Here is a 27,397-nt window from a genome sequence, read left to right as displayed (position 1 = left end):
ACTACTGTTGTCAGTGATATAAGTTTTGTAGTGAACATGATTTCTTAATGTCTAGTGACATTTCAGGGCCATTTTATGATTAATTTAAATGAATTTCTTACATACAGCTCCTTTAAGGGGGACATTTTTAGAATTATACTAAAACGCCTTTTACTTACTTTTACTTTACAGTTTTTCATCAATTTTTTTAATTTTTTTATGTAAAGTACCAAAAACTTTTGAGTGTGAGAATGAGTGCTGATGTAGAGTGTTGTTAAAAGCTAATAAGTTTCATAGGTGACGTCCAGCACCTTTAGTTTGTTCTCTTTTCGGTTGACGATGACGGCTGTGATCTGCTGATCCATGAAGATGAGGATGGTGACCAGCAGAGCAGGTACAAAACTGGCCATGCACATCCACCACGGGTTCTTCCCTAAAGGCATGACGATCCAGCCGCGATCCGGCCGTGTGGGCTACACACACAGAACAGCACTCAAGTAAGTCAGCATAGCAATAACCAGTGGCTGTCACTGAAATCACACTGCGTGTTTTGTAAAGCACATTGGATTAACGTGATATTAGTACATAATCATGAAGAAAAAGCTCAAATAAATGAATGCAAATGGGAGGTAAAGAAACATACGCTTGTATCCATTGCACAACGTACCTTAAATTCGGTTGGCACAATCAGTTTAGGTGTTTTAAGCCCCATTAACATATCAAGACCAACAAATGTCATGATTGACGTGAAGATTGCAAAATCACTGATGAGTTTCCGAAGCTGCACATTTGCAGAGGAAAAAGAAAGATAAAGACATAGAAAACTAGACACAACTAAATAAGATCTAGAGACGATCAAAGGCTTTATAAGACAAAAGTGCAATAGATTTAAAAATGCAACAGAAGCAGGTTTGATGCCTTCAAGTCTTTCTGAGAAGTTTAAATATGATGTGATTTGTTTGTGCTGTGTGACACGAGAATGAACCTCATTGGTTCTCGCACATCATTAAATCTGTTCATCATATAAAGCATTTGTGTCTCTTCAGAAAATTTGGATTCGTTTTACGATCTCTTTATGAACTTTTTGAAGCGTCAAAGTGGTAGTTGCTCTCAGATTTCATCAAAAAGATCTTCATTTGTGTTCCAAAGGATTAACATGAGGGCGAGTTATTAATGTCAGATTTTTTTTTTTTTTTGGGGGGGTGAACTATCCCTTTATCTTAGCGGCTATGTTTGTGCAAGAACTTACCACTATACAACATTATGGTGGCATTCATGTGTGCTTTTCCCCTATATACAACATGAAGAAGACTTGAAGGCAGCATTTCATTCAAATATAACCAACATAAAAGGCATGTCTGTGGTATAACATCAAGATGACACATTCTAGACCTTTATCTGGGTGGGTACATGCAGTTTGGGAGTCTCCAAGGACAGCACATAATCCAGAGCACAGAAGACCAGGATGGATATAATTATGGAAAAATCTGCTATCAAGGCGCGACACTTGGAGAAAAACAGAAGCAAGTTGGGGAAGAGAGAGGTAAATACAAAATGGATTAGGATAAGGAAAACTGTCTCCATACGGTCTGACCCAGAGAATACAGAAGCAGGTGTATTGACATACATGGGAAATACATGTGAAAATGCTCAACACAGTGTCCCAACCTTGGTGGGGAAGTAACGGCTGGACTTGAACTTTTTGAGCGAGATGGTCATGGAGTAAGTGCCGAAGAACAGGATGAAAGACAGCATGGCCAGATCTGGGACGTATTTGCAGGATTTGCCCACCAGGGAACCGCCAAATCTCAAGCACTCTTTCTTAGTCATTTGACTCCAGTCCAGAGCCGTGAAGTTGAACTGAGAGTGAGAGCACCGACCACAAAACGGAAAAAAGTATGGTAAAAGCAATAGTGATAACTTTTGTGAAGAAAAACGTATGAAATACATAACAGTTTCAACTCACCATAGAGTAATCAGAGATGTTTTCAAGGCCTAATGGAGAGGAAGTGTTGAAAGCCACTACAACAGAAGGTAAACAAGCACTAATAGTGTTTTATGCTTATTGACAAGACGTATCATACAATAACATCGTATATAGATGTTCAAGGGGTGTCAAGAATTGTAACAACATGCCAGTAGACGATACTTACTCCAACCAGCAGCCAGATCGAGGATGCAAAACAAATATGATACACATAAGTTGCAGTGGATAGGTGTAACAAACCAATATGTCATCCGAAAAACAAAAAAGTCAACATAACATTTTAGTATGGAAAACACTTTTCCTTCATTAATGACACCAAATATTCAACAGAAAATATTTTGGATCTCAAGAACAGTGAGCGAATGCAGGATTGCAGACATTTGTGGAGAGTAAAAATTCAATGATTAATTGTAGACAAAAATGAAATGCCATTTTAGTAAAATTGACACTAATTAATTAATGCACCACAAAACACTCACTAAATTTAAATGATATTTTCATCAAAAGACAAATAATTATGACTAAATTAAATTTTATTTTACTATTATTCATAATAAAATATTATCATTATTACATTAACTATTAATAATTAAAATAATAATACATTTTATTAATTTGAATATTAATTGTTTGAATAATATATTTTAAAACATAATAACAATACAATTTTTTTAAACATGTTATCCAAAAGTAATTATTATTATTCATAAAAACAAATTTAATTATTTATAACAATTATGCTACTAATATTGATAATTGTATCAATCAATAATACTTGTATTATTGAATAATAATAATAATTACTTTTGAATAAAATATTAAAACAAACATTATTATTATTATTATTCGTAACAGCATCAAATATCATCAATTATTAATAATACTTTTATTATTTTTAAATATTTTTTTAAAATGTATTATTTTTAATACAATAATTTATAGATGAAATGAACTAATTTAATAATTGATGATCTTTATAATAGAACTTAATCAACACTGAACTGACTTCAGCTGTACAGCCGAAATTAACTCTGTTTGCATCATTGAATCATTTTCCTTTTATCACTCTAAAGCTGCTTTGAAACAATCTGTATGGTATAAAGCGCTATATAAATAAAGGTGACTTGACTATTATATATATATTTTTTATTTTTTTATTCTTGGAATAACATGCACTGGTGAATGAAAAGTCAGGAAAGTGTAAGAAGAAAGTAAATAGGGTCAGTTTTTATTTCACAGCATAATCCCACAAAGCCTGACTGGCCGAGGTTGTCTTTCACTGGGTCAAGGGTCAGACTCACCTTGATCAGGAGCCTGGCACTCACACTTGTAGCTGGTGATGTAATCTGGCTTGAAGTCTCGATTGATAGGGTAATAATTGAAGGTGCCCATCATTTTCTTAAGGGCATCAGAGATGAAGATGAAGGAGATGAGGCTGGAGAAGCCCTCCTCGGTGAAGCGTGTCATGTATTTGATGATGTAGCTGGCGTCTGTGGCCACCAGGATCAGACACTGGAGGCAGGAGTGCAAGCCGATCCAGAGCCGGATCTCCATGTAGTCAATGTCATTGTTTCTGAACACAGACGACAATTCAGTTAAAGAATCAAACTCAATGGAAGACTGCTGACTCACATATTTCGATGATTTTTAACTTTACTAAATCACAGGATGTCACGCTCACATGCTGAATTCAAAAAGCAGCTTTTCAAAGATCAGTATCGGTCCCGTAGAGCTGAGGATGATGAGCGGTTGACCGCCGAAAAAACAGAAGACCGCGCCGGCCAAAGCCGTGCCCAAAAAGCTTTCCATCACACCCTGAAAGTCAATGAGACACATAAAAAAATAATGGAGCAAATAACGAAACAGAAAAAGTTTTCAATAAAAAAATAAAATAAAAAAATAAAAAAATAAAAAATAAAACTTTAAATTAATGTATTAATTTTCACTTAATATTGCGAAAATAAATTTTAAGAAGCCTGCTTCTTATGGGAGCCCATTTCCGCCACATAAGAAAACAAATCATGCTTAGGTAAATCATAATTATGACATATAAAAGTTAAATTTATGAGATACTATATCATAATTTCGAGATAAAAAGTTAAAGAACTATGACAAAATGTTGTAATTACAAGAAAACTATGACACAAAAAGTCGAAATAAGATACTGGGCCCTATTTTAACGATCTGAAACGCAAGTATCGAACGAGAAACGCAAGTAACTTTGTGGGCGGATCTCGGGCACTGTTGCTATTATACCGGCGGGATAAATGACTCTTGCGCCCCACGCAAATCTAAAATGGGTTGGTCTGAAGTCGCTACATTACTCATAGGTGTGGTTTGGGCGTAACGTGCAATAAATCAATCAGGGGTGCGTTTCCCGAAAGCATCGTTAGCCAACTATGGTCGCAAGTTGGTCGCAAATCCCATTGAACTCTATTGGTAACGACGGAACTTGCGACTTTGACATTGTATGGGGATGGGAGAAACACCCAAATTAGCTTCGGTTAAACAGGCGTATAATAATTTGGGTAAATGTGTAAGCTAGATTTATGCCTATTTTTTCACATCTTCATGGACACCACAATGATTTCCCTCGTGTGGTAATATTTTTCCTTGTAATTATGTATGGTTTGCAAAAATGGGAACTGCTGCGTCTGTGTAATGAGAGAAGCAAAGTGTAAGTGCGTTGTGCACACGCTACATTATGGCCAAGCATGCGCCCTTAAAATAGCATCTGAATAACGCGCCACTGACTTTAGACTAGGTTTTTCCTGGTCTGTGGCGGAATTATTTTCTGAAACTGCAAAATTGCACCAGGGAACGTTTGCGCCGGAACATGCCTCCTCATTTCGCTGAACCGTCCCGGGAGCGCAAGGTCATTCCCTAATTTACCGACGTGCGTCTGTGGAGGGAAAAGTCCGCTGTGCGTCGGGTGCAAAATAGGAATGATACATGCGTCGGTGTACAAAGTCAATTGCGCTGGGTGCAAGATAGGGCCCACTAAGTCATAGTCTTAATGTAGACTTTTTATAATGTTTTTCATAACTTTGACTATTTGTCATAATTGTCTCATAATTTTGACTTTTCATCTCATGAATTAAATTTTTTCCTAATAATTATGTCTCAAAATTATGACATAATAAGTCATTATTATGATTTACTAATGCATTATTAAGAGGCAGAAATGGGCATCTGTGTGTTTTTCTTTCTTGTAATTGTGACCTTTTATCACACAATTGCACCTTTATTTCTCACATACTGTACATTTTCTTACATTTATTTTTGTTATTATAAAATGTCTTATTTGAAACTTTTTCTCACTTTCTCCTTTTTTAATTTGCACTCTGAAATAGAAATTGTATACTGGCCAGGCCAATTACTTGCCTCATATTTGACTGTTTTGAGATTATTGTATAGGCAATGTGTAAATTATATTAAAACATGGGCATTATATCCAAACATTTGTGGCTAGGATGTGAATTACTTGGTAGTTGTCCGTGGCGTCCCCCAGCAGTCCTCCAAAGGTGATGGCATTGGTGATGCAGCCCAGGTAAATGAAGAGCACTGCAGAGATCGACTGGATGTGGAAGCCGTCGTAGAAGTCACTGAAACACCAGGGCACTTTACGCTTGATGTCCAGCCACAGTCCTCCGCAAAATCTGCACAAACAGAAAGAGTCTCAGAGGTCACGTGAGGTCAATCTAAAACTCTAGCTCTAGCAGGTGAGCAGGCTTACCGGCCAGTGAATTTCAGCTCCTCTCCAAGCTCATGCGGCGCCGGCATTTCCTCGTCTTCTGCAGACGCTGCGCCTCCTCCTGCGTTCCCATTCGGCTGCCCCAGCTCATTTAGAGAGAAAACTGACTTCCTGCAGAAACAAACACAATGAACTCTGTGCAAACTCCCTGAAGCGTGCAACATCATTACAAGCAATATTTAATATGACGGAATAAATATGAAATAATATATTTTCACTTGAATATAGCCAGTTAATTTAGACGCTACCACATGAAGTACATGTTTTAGGTTACAAAATATTTTTCACAGTGTGCTTTTAATGATAATGCAGTGTGTAAACCGGTATAGTATGTCTATTATGTTGACAAAACTGTGAAAGTTTGGGGTCAGTAAGATTTTTCACTGTTTTGAGAGAAGTCTCTTATGCTCACCAAGGCTGCATTCTGCTTTTCTGCATTATTTGATGAATAGAAAGTTCAAAAGAACAGCATTTACAATGTTACTATTTCAAATAAATGTCTTTACTGTCACTTTTGATCAATTGAATGTATCCTTGCTGAATGAATGTATTAATTTATTGAAAAAATAAATACTGCCCCCAATACTGGTAATATGCATAGATTCATGATTTAATACCTCATATCTGCTGAAGGCAGTTTCTTTGGGGGTTCGATGCGGATCTTGGGGTCCCATTCTCCAGGAGGAAGAACTATCACCTCATCCAAAAACTCATCAATCCCAGCAATCAAGTCCTCACGATCTCTGGCTTTATAGGCCACGTCACTGAAGAGCTAAAGATGGTGACAGATGCACACAGACGTGTTAGCAAATACTGTGATGATACTAAACTTTGAGGAACAGAACTACTAATACTTTTTCTTACATCGTCAACCATGAGTGTGGCCATGGCCCGACCGATCTCATTGTAGGATTTGGCTTTGCCATTGGGACCGAGCAGCACGAAGAGGAACCTGGAAAATACAGCACAAAGAAAATTCACATTGTATTTGATTACAATTTTAAGCAATTACAAATCACATCGGAAAAATAGTCTTTCTCTTTCTGTAAAATGGATCAAAAATATGATTAAAACGTGATGATCTCACCCTCTAAATTAGAAATACCATCTGACTTTGACCACACTTATTTTTATTTCCTTTTTTGTCTTGTCTTCCAGTAAAACGTATATATACAAACTTTCTTATCAGATTTACTAGAAAAGCTCAATTAACCCTCAATTAATATAAGACTTGTTTTCAGAGAATATATTACATTTATTCAATTCTTTAATTGTTACTCAAATTATTATTTTTTCAATCTTGTTGTAAACATAAATTGAATAGAATAAACCTAAATAAAGTTTGTCAGATTTATGCTTAAAATATAAATAAACAATTTACGAGTGGGTTGAGGGAAAAAATCTTCTCTGAGAAAAGTCCTAATATTTATCTCAAATAAATGTATCTTTTCTAAAGGATATTTAGTATATAAGTCCATTTCTGCAACATATAAAATTATAACATAAAAAGTCAAAATGACATAAAAATAATAATTATGACATAAAAAGTCGAAATTATTGTGAAAAAGTGACTTTTTGTCAATTTTAACTGTCATTTCAACTTTTTAGCTGAGTATCTTAATATTTTTGACTTTTTGTGTCATAATTTAGACTTTTTGTCTTAATTGTTATAAATATTATTTACCAAAGCATGATTTTTTCTTTATGTGGCAGAAATCGGCTTCCTTAGGCTTAGAAACTTTTACTGGAAAACGAAAAAACTTGTTCATTAATTTTTTTTAATGCAGAAATCATAATTTGGTTGCACAATACTTGTATTTCTAATCATTTGCAAAGGAAATGTCTGGAATTTATGGTAAAACTCAAGTGCAGTTTTGCCAGACTGCAACATTTAAAGGCTATTGGCTATTTAACCAGCCAATAAACATATGCTAAATGTTTGGGAATGATCACCTGGTTGGCACAGGGACTTCAGTAAGGCCTCCTAGCGTTGCGGCTTGAGCCAGACGTACGAAGGCCACCAACGGCTTGTCTAAAAAATCCACTTCTCCAATCAGCACGTTAGACGCCTCAGCATCTCTGGGGATCTTCTTCATAAATTTATTCTTCAGCTGGTGGGCGAGATGCAATGCAGTTAGGCATCATGGGTGAGTGGGTTTAAATTAGACCACATAGTCTGTGTCAGATGCATAGGTCATGACATTTCCATGTTGGAAAGAGTTTGTGCCTCATTCATGTCTCTTTATCAATCAGTATCAATATGAGCTCCATTATCAATGTCTGATGTGCCTGCATGCGATGGAAATGGGAAGCGTCTAATTTTTTCCAATGGCAGATCAATAAAGTTACGCAATCACAACGGGAAAACCAAGCAATGCACACACACACGAACCAATAAAAACAGCCGATCGGCAACGGTGGCCACGTGGATATGGAATGGTCTGTGCTTATCGTCAAAATAAATCAGCTTTTGGCAATCTTTTAATACCACTTTCAGAGTGAATTCACTTTCTGCCACAAATAAACAAGCTCCCTTCTCATGTCCCGACCCGGTTTTGCCTCTTGTCAGAACGTTCGCTGCTGTTTTGCTCTATATTTGAGTATCAAATCTGCAGGTTCTACTTCTCTGACCAAAATAGATCTCATTCCTCACAAACATTTTAATTTATAACAAAATGGCCCCGAAAAGTATATAGACACTCTCAGGTCTCACTTAGAAGTTGACCTTCTGGTGGTGTAGTAGTCAAGACCACCTAAACCGAGACCAAGACAAGACCAGACCAGCACTCCTTAAATTCATATAAAAGATGCACATTTACTGCCTCAAAAATGTCTTATATTTAATCAATACATACAATAATGCGACTCTATATGGAGCTGTTACTAATCAAATGAAAGATACTAACAGCAAAATGTATCTTTACACTGCAGAGGTGGCACAGAAGCTGCATGAATAATGCAGAGACTAATGATTTTTAAAAAAAAAAGTTGTTTATTGAACGTTTGTATAAATCAATATCACGTTTGTAATCATGCTCATATTCATGAAAACAGCACTCTTGCTCTTGTGATATTGCTCAATTATATTATATACTCACTGGCCACTTTATTAAGTACACCCGTTCAACTGTTCGTTAACGCAAATATCCAATCAGCCAATCACATGGCAGAAACTCAATGCATTTAGGCATGTAGACATGATCGATACGATCTGCTGAAAGACACTCCTGTCAGCTGAGACCTGGAAACTGAGGCTACAATTCACACAGACTCACCAAAACTGGACAATAGAAGATTGGAAAAACGTTGCCAGGTCTGATGAGTCTGGATTTCTGCAGCGATGTTCAGATGCTCGGGTCAAAATTTAAACAACATGAAAGAATGGATCCATCCTGTCTTGTATCAGAGGTTCAGGCTTCTGGTGCTGTAATGGTGAAATGGGTATTTTCTTGGCACACTTTGGGCCCTTTAGTATCAATTGAGGATCATTAAACGCCACAGCCGACCTGAGTATTGTTGCTGTTGCTGGGAGATTCGTATCATGGTGCACCTAATAAAGTGTATGTTATAATATGAAAATCAAGATCTCATACAAGTACTTTTTTGCAATTATATCTTAAATTTTGTGTGCATCTGTATTCATTTTGTTGACATTTTTGAAACATTCCCTCGATTTCTGAACCAGCACAAGAAGAATTCAAATTAGAAATAAGTTATTGATTGCATTTGAAGCATATAAGTATTACATCCAATCACATTAACAAATAAGTCAGACAATGCACCTGCAATTTAATGAAATCCTCACAGTTGTGGTCTTGACCAGTAAATAAAATCCTGAGTCCTCTTAGTCTGAGACCGAGACAAGCCAGAGTACAAATGCGGTCAAGGCCGAAACAAGACCAAAAAATGGTCTTGTAACCAAGACCAAGCTCTCACGTACTACAACACTACCTTCTGGCTAAATGCTACAGCAAAGGCGCTTAACCAACTGGCTCAAGGTAAAGTTGGTTCCTCTCATTTCAAACCTAATAAACTTCTTTTATGAAAGGTTTTGCTTGACAAGTGTGCTTGTGCTATCTTTCTTGAAAAAACAATTACACTTGGTTTGACGTTTTGTTATCAAATGCAATGACATTCATACATTTTTAAAGATGATCAAGTGTCTACATTTATTTTGGGGCTCCTGCATCTAAACCTGTAAGGTAATCAATCAAAGAGCTTTGTAATGCCTGAATAAATGCATTTGACATCTATCCCCCCATAATTCCTGGGACCCTTGACTTTCAAACTCAGCATGCTCCTGTAGGCCCTAAATGAAACCTGTCGAGGGCAGTGACCACATGAAAGTCAGCCGTGGGTGTCATTATAAGCAGAGAAACTCATTAAAGTGGACTCAGAATTGGCCCACTTTGAAGTCTAGTGAGCCGACTGTGGCGGCACCGTTCGCCTCAAAATACCTTGGCAAAAATAAGAGCTTTATTGTTTATTTCATAATTGTGCTTCATTGTTTTCGTTTTTTGCACCACAAAACCAATGATCAAATGAAAGAAAATATTACAAAAAGACTAATGAGGGCTGGCAGCACTTGAGTGACTTAAGCCGGGTGCACACTGTACGATTTATAATAGTCCTGTACGATTGTTGCCTGTCAGACTGCAAGAACATGATCCCGCTGTAAGCCATGTCACACTGTAGGATCTCAGATGTTATTAATGTCAGACTGTACAGCAGTCAAGAAACGGTAATAACGGACGCACGCAAGAAGACTCGTCCTGGGTTTTACATCATCAATCCGTGACATGTTCAATGACCGCATTACATGCAGGATAGCAAGTCTCTAGCGTTAATTTTGATCATGGCTTGTCTTGAAAAAGAAAAATGAAAAAAAAAAAACGAAGACGATGTGTATGGAGCTGGTGGTTTATTGTTGTCTCTATAATTGTGTCATCAGGTTCTGAGCTTCTGTTGGTTTTTGATTTGATGGTTGTCCTAGGAGAACTCGCACTGCAGGACTGTGTCAAATCTACTGCCACTGCCAGAATTTCGTCTGAGGTAAAATTTAATCGCAATGGTCATTAATCGGCTGTCAGTGAACATGTCAAACTAGTGATCAAAGGAATGATGGAATGATGAGGAATCTTTTAGGATTCTTAACATTTGTCTCAGATGGCCAAAATCATACAGTGTGAACCCAGCTTTATATGGACATTATCCCCTCAGCACTTAATTATGGCTCATATCGGTCACCTCATTTTAATATGTTCATGTGAAAATAAATCTAACAATGTTAGGAATACTAATGGAAAACTGTTGTACCTGGTCGGTGCTGGGTGTGACGGAAATATCATTCATGCTGCGGCACTGAGAAGGATCTGAGAAGCACAGATGAAACAGATAAAATAATAAATAGTATATAAATAACGTTAAAATAACACATTGTATTATGATTTCAGTGTCAAATGCATGCCAAATACATATAACAACATATTCATCACAAATTATTTTGCAAGCAAAAACAATAGGACATTGTCACCCCTATACCAAAAAAGATTTTAGATACTTTGATAATATAGCATGTTACTTTATGATTATAATATTTATGTACAATACATCTTAAACTTTCAAAAGTCACGTTTGCTTGGAAAGTTTTGGAACAGTCCATATTTTTTGTTCATAGGGATGTCCATGTGACAAAACTGGGCCTTTTATACAACCATGCTGGTTTTTATTTTTTACAAATGACTGCAAAATATGTGCGGCTTTATGTTTAAAAGACACACACTACTGGTCAAAAGTCTGAATTAATTAAGATTTTTTATTGTTTATGAAAGGAGTCTCTTATGCTCACCAATGCTTCATTTGTTTGATCAAAAACAACACTTTGAATAATTAAAATTTGAATATATTATAAAATGTAATTTATTCCTGTGATGGCAAAACTTTTATTATCAATGTTAAAAATAGTGGATAAAAAAAACAGTTATTTAATAAATATTGTATATATTTATAATAAATATTTCACAATATTACTGCAGCCGTGGTGAGCATTAGAGACTTCTTTCAAAAACATAAAAAAAATTCTTAATTATTCCAAACTTTTTACTGGTTGTATGCTTTTTGGAACCTTTTCTTTAAAAGACAAGAAAAAGACTGTTGTTTTTCTGGCCTAAAGTACCCACAGTACAGAAACAAATCGTGACAAACAGGAATGGAAAACCAAAGTCAAGACCTTTCTAATAATCTCTAATCCTCAGAACAATGGCATAAATGCACTGTTGCATACTTGAGAAATGTTGCAACTACACACAGTTAGTCAGTGGATGATGCTATGGGAAGTAAAAGGTTGTTCACACTGACAGCAGTTTGCAGGGTCATGCATTTTTATGGGTGTTGGTGATATAGGGTAACGGAACTTGAGACAGTAGGAAAGCTTATTAGAAAACCAAAAGTTCATCTCAAGGGATGCCAGAGTGAACTTAAGATGGAAAATTCCAGAGATCTGGAAGAGGTTGTAGATAAATCAATGGAAGGGAGAAGAACCAGAAGCTCAGACTCACGCAGTTTGCTTAGGCCGCCGCTCTGACGAGCTCGCAGGTCCTCAGTGGAGCGATGGAAACCCGACCCAGAGCGAGGACTCGGGATCGGGCTCGGACTGCGGTCTGATACAGACCCGAGATCAGACACAGAGAAAGACATGATAAAGACGGCAGGACAGGTAAAAGAATAAAGTGGAAACTCAAGAAATTAAAGTTCCCTTATTATGCTTTTTCAGTGTGTGATATAGCTGTTTGTAAAAAGTAAAAGGTCTGCAAAGTTGTAAAGATCAAAGTGTGCGACAAATAAAGTTATTGTCTCCTAAAAGAAAGAATCGATTCTGAACTGCCGAAATGAGTTGTCAGTAATTCTCCAGTCTCACTTCCTGTTACAAACCTACACAACAATGTAACAAATTAGCATAATGCCAGCCTATGCTCTTCATTGGCTACCCACGAAAAACGTCAACTTTGACCTGGGCCACCTGACCAATCAGGAAATCCTAAAGATGAAGGGCATCTCGGGAACTGCACTCCAATGTCTTATCTCTCAGGTAGGTCCTTTAGGGTGTCGTGGAGAGGTGTGGCATCTAAGACCCAACATCTACCTGGGGTGCCTCAGGGCTCAGTGCTTGGACCACTCCTCTTCTCCATCTACATGACATCACTAGGATCTGTGATTCAGAAACATGGCTTTTCCTATCATTGCTACGCTGATGACACGCAACTCTACCTCTCATTCCAGCCTGACGATCCGACGGTAGCTGCTCGTATCTCAGCCTGCCTGACAGACATTTCTGGCTGGATGAAGGACCACCACCTTCAACTAAACCTTGCGAAGACAGAGCTACTTGTGGTCCAGGCCAACCCAACACTTCATCACAACTTCTCCATTCAGCTAGGCTCGTCATCCATAACTCCATCAAGGTCAGCTAGGAACCTTGGGGTTGTAATTGATGATCAGTTGAAATTCACAGACCACATTGCTAGAACTGCCCGGTCCTGCAGATTTGCCTTGCACAACATTAGGAGGATCAGGCCCTTCCTTGCAGAGCATGCTACACAACTCCTTGTCCAAGCACTTGTTTTATCCAGACTGGACTATTGTAATGCTCTCCTGGCTGGTCTTCCAGCTTGCTCTGTCAAACCTCTACAATTGATCCAGAATGCTGCAGCCAGAGTAGTCTTCAATGAGCCGAAGAGAGCACACGTCACTCCTCTCCTCACACAATTGCACTGGTTGCCAGTTGCCGCTCGCATAAAATTCAAGGCACTGACGTTTGCCTACAGAACAACCACTGGCACTGCTCCCTCTTACCTAAACTCATTACTTCAGACTTATGTGCCATCCAGAAACCTGCGCTCTGCTAGCGAATGTCGTCTTGTGGTACCATCTCAAAGAGGCACAAAATCACTTTCTCGGACCTTTACCATGACTGTTCCCTGTTGGTGGAATGATCTGCCTAACTCAACCAGAGCTTCTGAGTCAGTAGCCACTTTCAAGAAACTGCTGAAGACGTATCTTTTTCGGCAGCACTTGATTCAGTGGAATTAACACTTTCTCTTCTCTTCTATTCTATAAAAAAAAAAAAAAAAAATTGCACTAAAATTAAACTGAGAGGGGTTATAGCACTTACGTATTGTTGTCCTACTGTTAGTTTAACTGCTTCTATTGTTCTCATTTGTAAGTCGCTTTGGATAAAAGCGTCTGCTAAATGAATAAATGTAAATGTAAATGTAATCAGAGCAGGGTAGCTCTCGGAAAGGCGGGGCTTAGAGAGACTGAATCTTCAAACGAGTCGTTTTCAGACTCTTTGAGAAATGAGGTGATGTGCAATGTATATTATGAGAAAATTAAAGTATTTTTTTTACCTTTGATGCATGTAAACCTGTTGTAGGAGACTCCAAAACATAAAAATAGCATAATAGGGGCACTTTAAGAAAAATAAGTTTATTGGAAATGATTTGAAAAGACAAGTGTCAGAGAGAGACAGGGGATTCTGGGAATATATTACTGACTGTGGGGCAGGTTACATAGCGGACTCTTACTCGAGGGGCTGGATTTTCCGAGGTCAGCCAGGGAGCGGTGGATCGGCTTCTTGGTCTGGTGACGGTGCTTCCGCAAGAGGACGAAACTGACCTTCTCACGGATCTCTGGAGCTATAAGACCCTCCTGCACCTGCTTCTCAATGATGTCATCTGTGAAAGAGAGAAAAACACACACTTATGCATTCAAATCCATATTTAAATAACACAGGGAAAACACACAGGAAAAAGAAAAAACACAAACGAGGTCTCAACTTTTTCTCCTAAGCAGCAATGAGAGTATGCAAAGCATATGAAGGGCTACTTCTTCTCAAATGTTTTCTTTTGAGTATAGAGACTCCAGTAATCTCACTCTGTCTCCTCTAGTTCTCAACAATGTCTCAAACTGCTCAGATTTGCTAACATGGCACAATCTAAAATCAAAGTCTGAGATTTAAATATGAACTAAATATAATTTTTTTCCAAAACCAAATGATCTGAGCTGCTTTCTTCATTGTGTATATCTCTATATTTAACTGTGTATATCCATATGTAACAGTGGCAAGCTAGTAAGAGCTGTGCGGGTAAACCTCACTCCCCTGGCCTCAAGAGGCACATTAGCGACGGAAGCTAGAGACTGTGGTCACAAAGTCGATGCTTTAATTAAACATTTCTCAGAACCCCATTAAATATCCTAAAAGAGCAATATAAATTTGACTACTGCATGCTATAATTGTTGAATTTTTATCTGCACTAGTTTTAGTGGAAAGAATTTGGATTATTTCAATGTGGTAAAATATGAAAGTACTGCACTCCTATTAATAGCAAAATTAAGAATTAGCCAATAAAAAACTACCATTTAAAAGTTTGGGGTCGCTAAGATTTTTTAAAATGTATTTAAAAGAAGTCTCTTTTCTCTCCAATGATGCATTTATTTGATCAAAATACAGTAAAAGCAGTAATATTGTGAAATATTATTTCAATTTAAAAGAGCTGTTTTCTATATGAATACATTATAAAATGTAATTTATTCCTGTGATCAAAGCTGAATTTTCAGCATTATTACTCCAGTCTTCAGTGTCACATGATCCCTCAGAAATCACTCTAATATGATGATTTGCTGCTCAAGAAACATTTCTTATTATTATCAATTTTAAAAACAGTTGTGCTGCTTCATATTTTTGAGTAAATAAAAATCTTTTGTAACATTATAAACGTCTTTGCCATCACTTTTGATCAATTTAAAGCATCCTTGCTGAAAAAAAAAAATTAAAAAAAAAAATCTTTTGACCAGTATTACAATATATTTATGAAACGGAATATTAAATAAGTAGAAAATGTAGAACTTTGTGAATGATGTGTGCGTTCAAACTGGAGTTCTGTAGTCCCAGATTAAAGGTGGTTCTGTTCTTGGCTCTTTATGTACTGACCCACTATCTGTGGCAGAGAGTATCCCTCCAGGTCCAGCAGGATACAGCCCGTCTGCAGGCAGGTGCGCAGCTCGAACAGGCTGTGCAGAGACAGCGTGGACACATGCGGTTTGCTCCACCTCTCTCCACCCTCCTCCACCTTCTCCTCAAACTTAACCCACCTGATGCAACACACAGAAGATACAACATTACTTCACTTGACAACACACTTTTCTTCCCATGTACCAACCGATGGAGGAAACACTTTGAGGTTTTGTAAATTAAATGGCTAAAAAACATTGTAACATGATCAATAAATCCCTTTAAAAAGTTAGTCGCAAACATTTTACAGTAGGTACTCAACCAGAATGCCTATTACCGCCGCGACTCTTGCCGCGGCAAATCCACCGCGGCAAAAATAAACTATAGTCGCACTTCAAAGTCCTTCGCGAAATGACCGCCAGGTGGCGCAAAGGGGCATTTAGCAAAACAGCCGCAATTGCCGCATTTTGAAACGGGCTAATGTCAATTAACAGTAAGGATGAAATAGTTGAGACTGATTGAATATGTAAAAAATTAAATAAAAATAAACAAACGAAAGAGAATAGAACAAACCTTTAGAACAAAAAAATAATAATAATAAAAATATAAATAGTTTAACCTATAGGCTAACAGATTCAGTTAAATTAAACGAAAGCAAAACGTAAAGTAAAAGTAGGCTACATTTAAACAGAATATAACAAACTTTTAGAGCAGAACATTTTATGAATCAAAAGTTAAAATAGGCCTCTCTCGCAATTAGGTGCAATGACGCTAAACTAATTGAGGAATGAGAGGATTGAAGAGCGCTTCTCTCGTGTGCGCGCACTGACTGTGGTGGATTTGGCTGACTGCTGAACTACCGAACTTCTGGGAAATTCTCAGTGAGAAAAGTTGTGGTCGAGTGGTAGAACTTAGGTTTCAATAATTTAGATGACACGGGTTCAAATCCTGTCCAAACACGGTAGCCTATTTATAAAATACAATTCCATGCATTTCCATTTTACACAAAGGAACAAATATTATCCAACAGATTGACTGAATTTATATCAATCTGTATAATAATTCCAATCGTAATTTCAAAAGCAGTTCTGTTAAAAAAAACAGAAAAGAAAAAAAAACTTCATGGGGTTCCATAGGCTACGTTTTTAAAAACATTGTGTAACAAGGTGCGATATGCTGGTGGGGGATTTCCCCCCAGTAATCAATGCTTTGCCTAATTCACCAATAGACCATATCAAATATATATATATATATTTAAAATATGCAACACGCACGTTTAAACAACAAACAATAAAATCTGAACCGGCGCTTCTGCTCCTGTATTGAGAGATAACATGCAGCGCGTTTCAGTTACGATCCTGGTTCCAGTGGCCTTAATACATTCATGGCTTTTCAAAATGTCACAAAGCGTTTTGAGATGTTTTTGAATGAAATATTGAAGTTTATAATTAAGTGTTTTGGCACATCACGCCGAGTGGCGCTACGCATTATTCTAAAGTCGGGTTTTATTCTGGCATGTTGAAATAGAGTTCAACAAACACGGCGGCGCTTTCACTTGAATTTATTTTTTCTCAGAACAGCTAAAATAACTTTCTAGGATAGAAGCTATCCTACTCCGTAATTTTTGGTCATACAGATAAGATATCATCTTTTAAAACAGTAAAAGGTCTAATAGGCTATGCTAACGATAAAACGTTTTCTCGCTCATGTGAGCGAACACACTGTAGAAACAAACGTTTGGGCATGTCACAGTGAGTAAATTCATGGCCGAGTGGAAGAACTTACGATTCAATCATTTAGATGACACGGGTTCAAATCCCGCACAAACATGGACTTTTGTCAATTTTATATTAGCCTATTAATGCATTTTATATCCTATTATTAATGCAGAGAGATTTGTCTAGTTCTAAAACTCTGTTATGCACCATATAGGCCTAGTTTTTGCTTATATTATAAAATCAAATTGCCATGCATTTCTATTTTACACTGGAACAAATAGTATCCAACAGAATGACTTAACATCTAATACCAATCGTAATTTCAAAAGCAGTTCTGTAAAAAAAAATATATATATATATAGCCTATATATATAGCCTATTTTTTGGATTCCCTACATTGAGTTTTTAAAAAATGGCTTTAAGCAAAGTGCGATTTGCCAGGGGGGACGGGGATTTCCTTCTGGTCTAAACATCCCTGCTTCTGCTGAATTATTTTAACCCCCCACCCCCTTCCTCCGCAGTAGGCTAATCAGTGCTAATAGGCTTAGGCTACTTCACCAATAGACCATATAAAATATATAAAATAAAGATATGCAACAGGCAGGTTTAAACGACAAACAATACAATCAAAATCAGCGTTTCAGTTACAGTAGCCTACGTTCGTGGTTCCAGTGGCCTTAATGTAGGCCATATGCACGGCTTTTCAAAATGTCACAAAGAGTTTTGAGATTATTTTGAATGAAATATTGAAGTTTATAATTAAGTGTTTTGGCACATCACGTCGAGTGTCGCTATTGTTCTAAAGTCGGGTTTTATTCTGGCATGTTGAATTAGTGTTCGACAAACGCGGCGGCGCGTTCACTTGGATTTATTTTTCTCATAACAGCTAAAATAACTTAATAGGCTACTAGTAAACTTTTATTCATATTAGGCTAACAACATTTTAGCTGTCGTCTCTGTCTCCGGGAACTGCTCGTCACAAAACTGAACCGAAAGCCACTTGCCTCAGCTCATGTCTAAAGCCTTTAAATGTCTAAATATTTAATAAATGTTATCTGATTATGTAATCCATCTGAAACTGAGAGGTACAGAGGATCTACTAAAACATGTTTAACTATGTGAGCGCTTAGAAATGAGGAAAGGACAAGGCAAGGGGAAAATCTCGCTCTAATTAAATAGGCTAAATCGCCCTGAATTAAAATGTAAAAACAAATCAAATAATTTATTTGTCGAAATGTTGCGCTATTGTTTCATTTAAGTTCATAATTATTCTATAAATGTTATTTAGTTTAACAGCAGCACAACGAAGCACTGTGGTTCGAGATTTATTTGAATAAAAAAGAAAAACTTATTGAAATTGAATGAATTATTGAAATTAAATATTTAGTAATAAAGTTTCATGACAGAAATATCACTACATGTAGCTCACATTATTTAATTCCTTCATTATCAACACTTTAATAGCCTAATGCTAATGTCTAATAGCGGTTTAAGTGTGAATTGCGACTTCTTGTTTTAAGTCAGTCTCAGATTCAGAGAGCCTGTGGGGGTTTGGAGGGACAGTGGCTTTATCGCGCGTGCACAATAGGTGTTAATGTTCGTCTTTCATATGGAGATGTCGGATAGCCAGCCCAATGAGCAGGCAAAGGCTAAATTCTTTTAAGGATAAATCTCTCGATGTGTCCAAATGTAGGCCCTATATCTTATTTAATTATAAATATAGTGTATTTTTTGTATTTAAAGTTTTTCACACAAAATTTAAATTAAACCGAAAGCCACTTGCCTCAGCTCATGTCTAAAGCCTTTAAATGTCTAAATATTTAATAAATGTTATCTGATTATGTAATCCATCTGAAACTGAGAGGTACAGAGGATCTACTAAAACATGTTTAACTATGTGAGCGCTTAGAAATGAGGAAAGGACAAGGCAAGGGGAAAATCTCGCTCTAATTAAATAGGCTAAATCGCCCTGAATTAAAATGTAAAAACAAATCAAATAATTTATTTGTCGAAATGTTGCGCTATTGTTTCATTTAAGTTCATAATTATTCTATAAATGTTATTTAGTTTAACAGCAGCACAACGAAGCACTGTGGTTCGAGATTTATTTGAATAAAAAAGAAAAACTTATTGAAATTGAATGAATTATTGAAATTAAATATTTAGTAATAAAGTTTCATGACAGAAATATCACTACATGTAGCTCACATTATTTAATTCCTTCATTATCAACACTTTAATAGCCTAATGCTAATGTCTAATAGCGGTTTAAGTGTGAATTGCGACTTCTTGTTTTAAGTCAGTCTCAGATTCAGAGAGCCTGTGGGGGTTTGGAGGGACAGTGGCTTTATCGCGCGTGCACAATAGGTGTTAATGTTCGTCTTTCATATGGAGATGTCGGATAGCCAGCCCAATGAGCAGGCAAAGGCTAAATTCTTTTAAGGATAAATCTCTCGATGTGTCCAAATGTAGGCCCTGTAGCTCTCTTCGCGACAACACAGACACAGGTCAGTTCTTTGAAACGGGCGTTTATTGCTGTGGGCACGTCTGGTCTCTTGGTACATCCAAGCTTCGTTCAACAGTTCTGTACACCGTGCCATACACCATGCCATACACCGTGAGAACTCGTTGGCCGCTTGTCGTGAAAAGAGGTTACTGAATTCTTTAAAGTCTCTTGAAAGTCCATTTAACCGTCTGCATTAACTTCAAAAAGCACATTTGCAACTTTGATGCAGTTTAACAAAGCCTCGAAGCCATCTGCTCCACTCGAATCCAAAGGAAGTGTGTGTCGACTTATACCGTCGTAGCGGTAACACATACATAAAACATTAGTTCCGGGACAAACGTAAATACACAGAATGAGATAAATACACTGTTAACCATGTCTTATTTAGCAGCTTATTTTACCCTTTAGTTCTTAAGCATGTAATATATTTTATCTTTACATTAAAACAATTTCTATTTTTTTACATGAAATTATAACAGCAATTATGAACTATGCATCATGAAAACACAAACTGTATTTATGCAACAACACTTACACTCCCACCAAATCCCTAATTAACTTCAAATGTAGGATTTATATACACGAAAGGGCAATTAAGTGTTGTAAGACTGAATGAATGTAATCTTGTGTATGTGACTTAGTTAGATTCAAGTAAGGTAACTACTTTGTGAATGGGCCTTTCGAGGTAGACTCTTTTAGTTAGTGGCTGTCCTTTATCAGTAGTGTCTCCGACTAGTAGCTTCAGCTTCCGCACCATACTGTCTGCACTAGGGTGAACTTCTACAACCCTGGCAAGCTTCCATTCATTTCTTGGTGAGCTGTCATCTTGTAGAATCACAATGTCATCAACTTGTGAATTCCGTGTTGTTCTTTGCCATTTCTGTCGTTGTTGAAGATTTACCAAGTATTCCCGCTTCCATCTTTGCCAGAATTCGTCAGCTAAGAACTGCACTCTTCTCCAACGTTTGCGCAAATAGAGATCTTCTTTGCAGAACTGTCCAGGAGGGGGCAGAATAACTGATGATTTCATCGTTAGTATATGGTTGGGAGTGAGAGGCTCTGGTCCGGTGGGATCGTGAAGATGTTCAACACTTAGTGGCCGGCTGTTGATTATAGCCATTGTTTCGTAGAGAAAGGTTCTCAGCGATGTGGTGTCAAGTCTGCTTGCGGATTTGTCGAGCATAACGGTTAAGATGCTTCGGATAGTTCGAATTTGACGCTCCCAAACTCCACCCATGTGACTTGCTGATGGGACGTTCGTTACAAATTCGCAACCAAATGCTCGTTGACGTTCTTGGTCAATTCCTTTGAGCAAATCAGAAAACACTCTCCTGGCACCCATGAAATTTGTTCCCTGATCGCATCTCAATTGACGCACAGGTCCTCTAATAGCTACAAAGGTTCGAAGCGCATTCATGAAAGCATCTGTTGTTAAGTCGTCTAGTGTTTCTATATGTATTGCTCTGGAGCATAAGCAAGTAAACAACAATCCGTAGCGTTTCAATTCCTTCCTTCCTTCCTTTACGATGAAGGGGCCAAAGCAATCAATGCCACAATAGGTAAATGGAGGGGACATTTCTGTTCTATCTTCGGGGAGATCTGCCATCTTTTGGACTTCTGTGGCTCTTCTGTATCTCCTGCAAGTTACGCATTTATAAACGTGTGAGGAGACCGCACTTCCGCAGCCAAGAATCCATATTCCATTTGCATGCAGCTCGTTCATGGTCATGCCTCTTCCTTGGTGATGTACACGCTCGTGATAATGTTTAACTAGAAGGGCTGACACATGAGATTTCTTCGGAAGTATTGCCGGATGTTTTACATCATAGTGTAAGGCTGATCGAGATAATCGTCCTCCCACCCTGAGAACATTGTCCTTGTCCAAGAAGGCATTCAGCTGGCTTAACTTCTTGTGCTTGTTCAGGGTATTTTCTTTCTGGAGCTTGATTTTCTGAATGTCTTCAGCAAAGGCTTGTTCTTGCACCAGCTTGATAATAAAGATTTCGGCTTCTCTTCTTTCTTCAAGGCTAGTTGGTTCCTTTGTTCTTGACTGATGTCCTTTGAATTCTCTGATGAATCTCTTTAGCCTAGCAGTAGCTCTCACTGCTCTGGACCAGTCAGAAAACTTTGTGAAGCGGTTCACCATTGAATTCGCCTCTTTCGTCTTGACTGCATGAACATGGGTTTTGCGAAGCTCAGGATCGGTCGTGTTAACTTCTCCCACCATTTCCTCTTTACATGGAAGATTCTGCTGCCAGAGAAAGTCAGGTCCTTTCAGCCAGTTAGACTCCTTCAACTGAACTGAAGTCAGTCCTCTTGAGGCGTGGTCGGCTGGATTATTTCCAGAGCTGACATGTCGCCATTGTTCAGGATTCGTGCTAGATCTTATTCGTTGGATCCGATTGGCTACGAATGTGTGGAACCTCTTGGCATCATTGTTCACATAGCCAAGAACCACCTTCGAATCAGTCCAGTAATACTCTTCTAAGTTCTCAATCTCGAGCTCCCTTTTGACAACATCGCCATTGCGGACTGAAGTCACAGCTGACGACAATTCAAGTCTTGGGATGGTCGTTAGCTTGGTAGGGGCTACTCTTGCTTTCCCCATGACGAGTGAACAACTGATCTGTCCTGTTTCACTTATTGCTCGGAGATAAGAACATGCACCGTATCCATTGAGACTTGCATCTGAAAAGTTGTGTAGCTCATAACGCATGACTGAGTCAAAATGTGATGGAAGGTAACTTCTTGGAATATTCAGTGCTGCCAGGTGTGGCAAATCCTTAAGCCATAACTCCCATCTTGGCAGAATGTGTTCGGGGAGATCTTCATCCCAGCCTACCTTTTCTCTACATAGCTCTTGCAGAATCTGTTTGCCGACTAATATGAAGGGGGCTACAAATCCTAACGGATCGTAGACAGAGGCGACTGTAGAGAGAACTCCTCTTCTTGTCAGTGGGCTCTCTTTAACCACGACTCTGAATTTGAATTCATCAGTTTCAATGCACCACTGAACTCCAAGTGCTCGCTCGATGTGAAATTCTCCTAGGGCCATGTCTTGATCTTTGGTCTGTGCACATTCTTCTGGTGGTATTGAGGCGATCACTTCCTTTTCGTTGGACACGAACTTGTGTAGCCGAAGATTTCCTGTTCTGCACAAGGCTCTAGACTCTTTCACCAGATGAACGGCTTCATCGATTGTTTTTACGCTTATTAAGCCATCGTCGACATAGAAGCTTCTTTGGATGAACTTTATGGACTCCTCGCTGAACTTTCCATGACCCTGAGATGCCAGATGTTTGAGTCCAAAGTTGGAGCAGCCTGGGGACGATGCTGCCCCAAACAAATGCACCTTCATCCTGTACACTGAGGGTTTGGAGTCCAGATCGCCTTTGTCCCACCAGAGGAACCTTAAGTAGTCTTGGTGTTCCTTTGCGACGTGAAACTGATGAAACATTCTTTCAATGTCGCACATGATGGCCACTGGGCTCCTTCTAAATCGACATAGTACTCCGACTAATGTGTTGGTCAGATCTGGACCGGTCAGCAGATGATCATCCAGAGAGGTTTCTTGGAAACGTGCTGAACAGTCGAAAACGACACGGATCTTCCCAGGTTTGTGGGGGTGATAGACTCCGTGGTGCGGAATGTACCACACTGATTGACTATCGAGTTCATTCCACGGGACCTTCTCAGCATCTCCTAGGGTTATGATGTCATTCATGAAACAGACATAATCCTTGTTATACTGCTCATTTTTTCTCAACTTTCGCTCTAAAGAGGTGAGCCTTCGAACAGCACATTGCTTATTGTCTGGGAGATTAGGTTTATCTGTCTTGAAAGGAAGTGGTAGTTCGTAGTGGCCGTCTTCCTTGTGCTTTATACCCTTCGTTACTTTAGACAAGAAGAGAAGGTCTTCCTGAGAAACCAGGTTGTCATCTGTAGTGTTATCTGCGAAATCGTATTCGAGAACCTTAATGATGTCTGTTGGACTAATCTCTTTGACTTGAGTTCTGCAAGCAAAGTGTACTTCCCTCTTTAACTCAACTGATTGATGCACTGCAGGCGTCACCTGTCGCACTATGATTCTATGACTGGTTCCTATTGCATCACTGCAGTCACTTTCTGTATTTGAGCAGCCGACTATGCTCCAGCCGAGATCAGTTCTCTGTGCGTATGGATGGTTCTCTTTGCCAGCCAGGATTTCCCTTGGTAGAAGAGCTTGCTGACAGTTATAACCAATCAATAGGCCTACTTCGCAGTCCAATGGTGGTGGAATCTTGTCTGCTAATTGTTTCAGATGAGGCCATTTTAGGGCAGTTTCAGAAGTCGGAATGTGCGACCTGTCTGCTGGGATAAATTCTCGTGTGAAAAGTGATGGTAATGGAATCCTTTTCTCTAAGTTGTATCCTCTCACTTGCAGGTTTGTTAGCTTTTGACAGGGTATGACTGTCGACCTTGTAGACATTGTGGATAGTCGCAAACTGACATTTTCTTTGTTTATGTTGAGATCCTGGGCCACTTCGTCTAGAATAAAGGTTGTGTCGCTCTGTGTGTCTAGAAGCGCATAGACAAGAACTTCTTGATCTGGTCGTTTTATGGATGAGATCCAGACCGGAACAATTGGAGATGTTTGTGTGCTTACGCCGTCTTGTACGACTCTGTTTGTGGTTGCAGTTGCAGTTATCTCTTTGATGTTTGCTTTGTACTTTAAGTGTTCTTCTCCTTTTTGAGGTGATGACCTTTGACGTTCACTGAACTTGTCATCATGCAAACATGTTGGATGTCTCCTCTGGCACCTTTCACATGTGCTCTTGTTATCACATCTTCTCGAGTGATGTCCAGCCTTCAAACATCCAAAGCAAAGCTTCTCTGCATGCACAAACTTGACGCGATCTTGAACTGTCTTTTCCAGGAACCTTTTACACTTGGCGAGGACATGTCCTGTTCCTTTGCAGAAAACACATGATGGAATGCTGCTCTCCGTTGTGTTTGTAGACAATGTCTTGGCTCGTATGGGTTGGCTTCGTGGATACCTTATTTTCTCACTTTCCACATTCTTGAGCGCCTGTACTGAGGATATGGGATCACAAGCGAGATCTGCTTCCTTCGACAGAAAGTCTACAAACTCTTTGAACGGTGGGTACTCAGCTCTTGTTTGTCTGACTTCCATTGCTTTGCGATTCCAACTGGACACCAACCAGTCTGGCAATTTCAGCAGGATTTTTTGACTCTCATTGCAGTCGTTGAGAACTTCCAATGTTTTAATGTAGGGCATTGCTGCCTCACAGCTCTTAAGAAAGTCTGCGAATTCTCTTAGTTCACAACCATCCTTAGAGCTTATTTTTGGCCATGCGTGCAGCTTGTCTCTGAAGGACTTCCCAATAATGAAAGGGTCTCCGAAACGTTTTTCCAGCAGCTGCCAGGCTGAGTCATATGCTGCTTCAGTTCCTAGTAGGACAAATCCCTCGACAGCTTTCTTTGCGGCGCCACCTAGGTACTTTCTAAGGTAGTACAGTTTTTCATTCTTTGGAATGTTTTTCCTGTTAATTAACGCTTCAAAAGAGAGTTGCCAGTCTTTGAATTTCAAAGGATCTCCAGTGAATAACGAGGGCTCTGGAGTTGGAAGACGATTAGCACTTATAGCTTCTGCTAGCACATTGACCAAATCAGAGCTGTTCTGCACTTGAGGTATAGGCACTAAAGTTGGTGGGACTTGAGATACCAGTTGTAGGCTTTGTGGACTATGAAGGGCTTGCATTGTAGCTGGAAGAGATTGAGGAATGAATGGGGTGCTTGAGGCACGAAGAGTTTGTGATGCGACTGGTAGAGATGGAGGAATGAATGGGGGACTTGAAGCATAGAGAGTTTGAGATGCGACTGGCAGAGATGGAGGACTAAATGGGGGGCTTGAAGCATGGAAAGTTCGAGGTTCTCCTGCTGATGCAACAGTATGTAGCAAGTCAATCGGTTCAAAATTTTCTTCGATTTGGTTGTAGACCTTTACTCGAGCTCTTGCAGCGTTCAATTTCTTCACTTCTTCAAGACGTTCGAGTTTTCTACGCTGCTCTTGCATTGCTTGCTGTCTAGCTAGGTTCTCAGACTCAAACTGTGCCAGTCGTTGCTTATCTTCAACCTCTAACCTTTGAAGTGCTGTCATTTCTCTTTCTTGTTCATCCAACACTGCCAAAACCTCCTGTGATGCAGCAGCTTCAGCAGCAGCCTCATTTTTTTTAAGTGAGTGGATGCTAGAGTGGGCAGATCCACATTTTGATTGATGAGACAGTGGCCTTGATGGAGCACATGTAGAGTTTAGGATCGATCCAACATCAGGCCAGGGTTCTTCTTCTGTTGTAAGGCCTTCAAGATGCCTTTCTGCCTTTTGAATAATAAATCCTGACAGCGATACACACGTGTCCACTCTGCGCCGCAGTTCTGGTTCAGGAACTTGGACTCGACGTAACTCTTCGTAAACTATCTTTAGATCAGCACACGTACCTTTAATGTTCTCAATTAGCTCATACAATTCGTCTTTGGAGGCCTCATCAGTCAATATTTCTTTGCTTGTTCTTGCATGATACCTCCACTTCTCATAGAGTATTCTATACCGACGTTGTACGCTCTTTAGCTTTTCTTCTTTAAGTTCTTTTCCCTTTTCTGTTAGGGTTCGGGTTCTTTCACTTCTTCGTAGCTTTTCTACTTCTTCTGCAGCTCCATTGTCTATAGCTTCGGCTTCAGCAGGGGATTTGGCATTCTCATGACAGGTCTCAGTGTTTGAGTTAGACATTTTGAGGCTGCGTGTATATGTAAGCTACAGTAGGCTAAGTGTGATTAACTAGGAAGTTTGTTAGTAATTATGTGAATCTTAACAGATGTGCGGAGACTGTGAGCGAAACCTAACTCTAAATACTTGAATATTGCATCACAGTAACTGTGTCAGTATTTAAACTTCTTTAGACTTCAAGTTAGCTTAAAACTAGGAATTAGTTTGGCACAAACAAATATAAACCTTAATTGTGAATTAAATATGTTCAAAATGCATTAAATCACTTGTTTTTGCACTTGATTTTTTTTTTTTTTACATCGATGAAATTACCCTTTAAACTTAGCTTAAGTTGTACTTTAACTTCTGTTATCTTTCAAAGTATAAATAAAGAAAATAAATTATAATGTACTTTCCTTTAACTTTACTGAAACATGTTAATTTGCTTAAGGGGTTTGAACTTTCTTCCTTTTAGATTTGTTGCAAGTAACAATCATGAATACCAGCAAATTAGATATATCCTTAAACACAAGCCAAAACAGTATGCAAGGGTCACAGACTTAAATCCTTAACTGCAATTTCCAAGTTAAACCACTTCTCACACCACTTGACTTAAGATGGCTTTGGTAGAGCTCTTTCTGGCCTTTACACGGAAAGCAGCACTTTCAACAAAGTCTAATA

The 27,397-nt window shown here is 38.6% G+C and overlaps 1 protein-coding gene across 10 annotated transcripts in view; it reads right to left on the bottom strand.

The window, feature by feature from the left end:
- slc4a5b (solute carrier family 4 member 5b) overlaps positions 1-27,397 on the bottom strand; it is a 63,865-nt gene that overhangs the window by 14,096 nt on the left and 22,372 nt on the right. For 5 of the 10 annotated variants that reach the window (XM_056261445.1, XM_056261446.1, XM_056261449.1 and 2 more), the window contains 16 exons: positions 15,709-15,869; positions 14,303-14,452; positions 12,278-12,379; positions 11,037-11,092; positions 7,674-7,831; positions 6,585-6,672; positions 6,338-6,492; positions 5,703-5,831; positions 5,451-5,625; positions 3,648-3,781; positions 3,268-3,539; positions 1,946-2,001; positions 1,648-1,839; positions 1,372-1,485; positions 647-760; positions 291-452 (listed from right to left, as the gene is read on the bottom strand). In XM_056261445.1, coding sequence (XP_056117420.1) covers positions 291-452; positions 647-760; positions 1,372-1,485; positions 1,648-1,839; positions 1,946-2,001; positions 3,268-3,539; positions 3,648-3,781; positions 5,451-5,625; positions 5,703-5,831; positions 6,338-6,492; positions 6,585-6,672; positions 7,674-7,831; positions 11,037-11,092; positions 12,278-12,379; positions 14,303-14,452; positions 15,709-15,869 — 2,218 coding nt within the window. The remainder of the gene's footprint in view (positions 1-290; positions 453-646; positions 761-1,371; positions 1,486-1,647; positions 1,840-1,945; positions 2,002-3,267; positions 3,540-3,647; positions 3,782-5,450; positions 5,626-5,702; positions 5,832-6,337; positions 6,493-6,584; positions 6,673-7,673; positions 7,832-11,036; positions 11,093-12,277; positions 12,380-14,302; positions 14,453-15,708; positions 15,870-27,397) is intronic. The other 5 variants (XM_056261447.1, XM_056261450.1, XM_056261451.1 and 2 more) reach the window with 5 other exon arrangements.

This window comes from Rhinichthys klamathensis, unplaced genomic scaffold (assembly GCF_029890125.1).
Source record: "Rhinichthys klamathensis goyatoka isolate OS25496 unplaced genomic scaffold, OSU_Roscu_1.1 h1tg000183l_1, whole genome shotgun sequence".
Taxonomy (NCBI): domain Eukaryota; kingdom Metazoa; phylum Chordata; class Actinopteri; order Cypriniformes; family Leuciscidae; genus Rhinichthys; species Rhinichthys klamathensis.
Note: the sequence above shows the minus strand (reverse complement) of the source record. Positions and strands in the feature narration are given on the sequence as shown.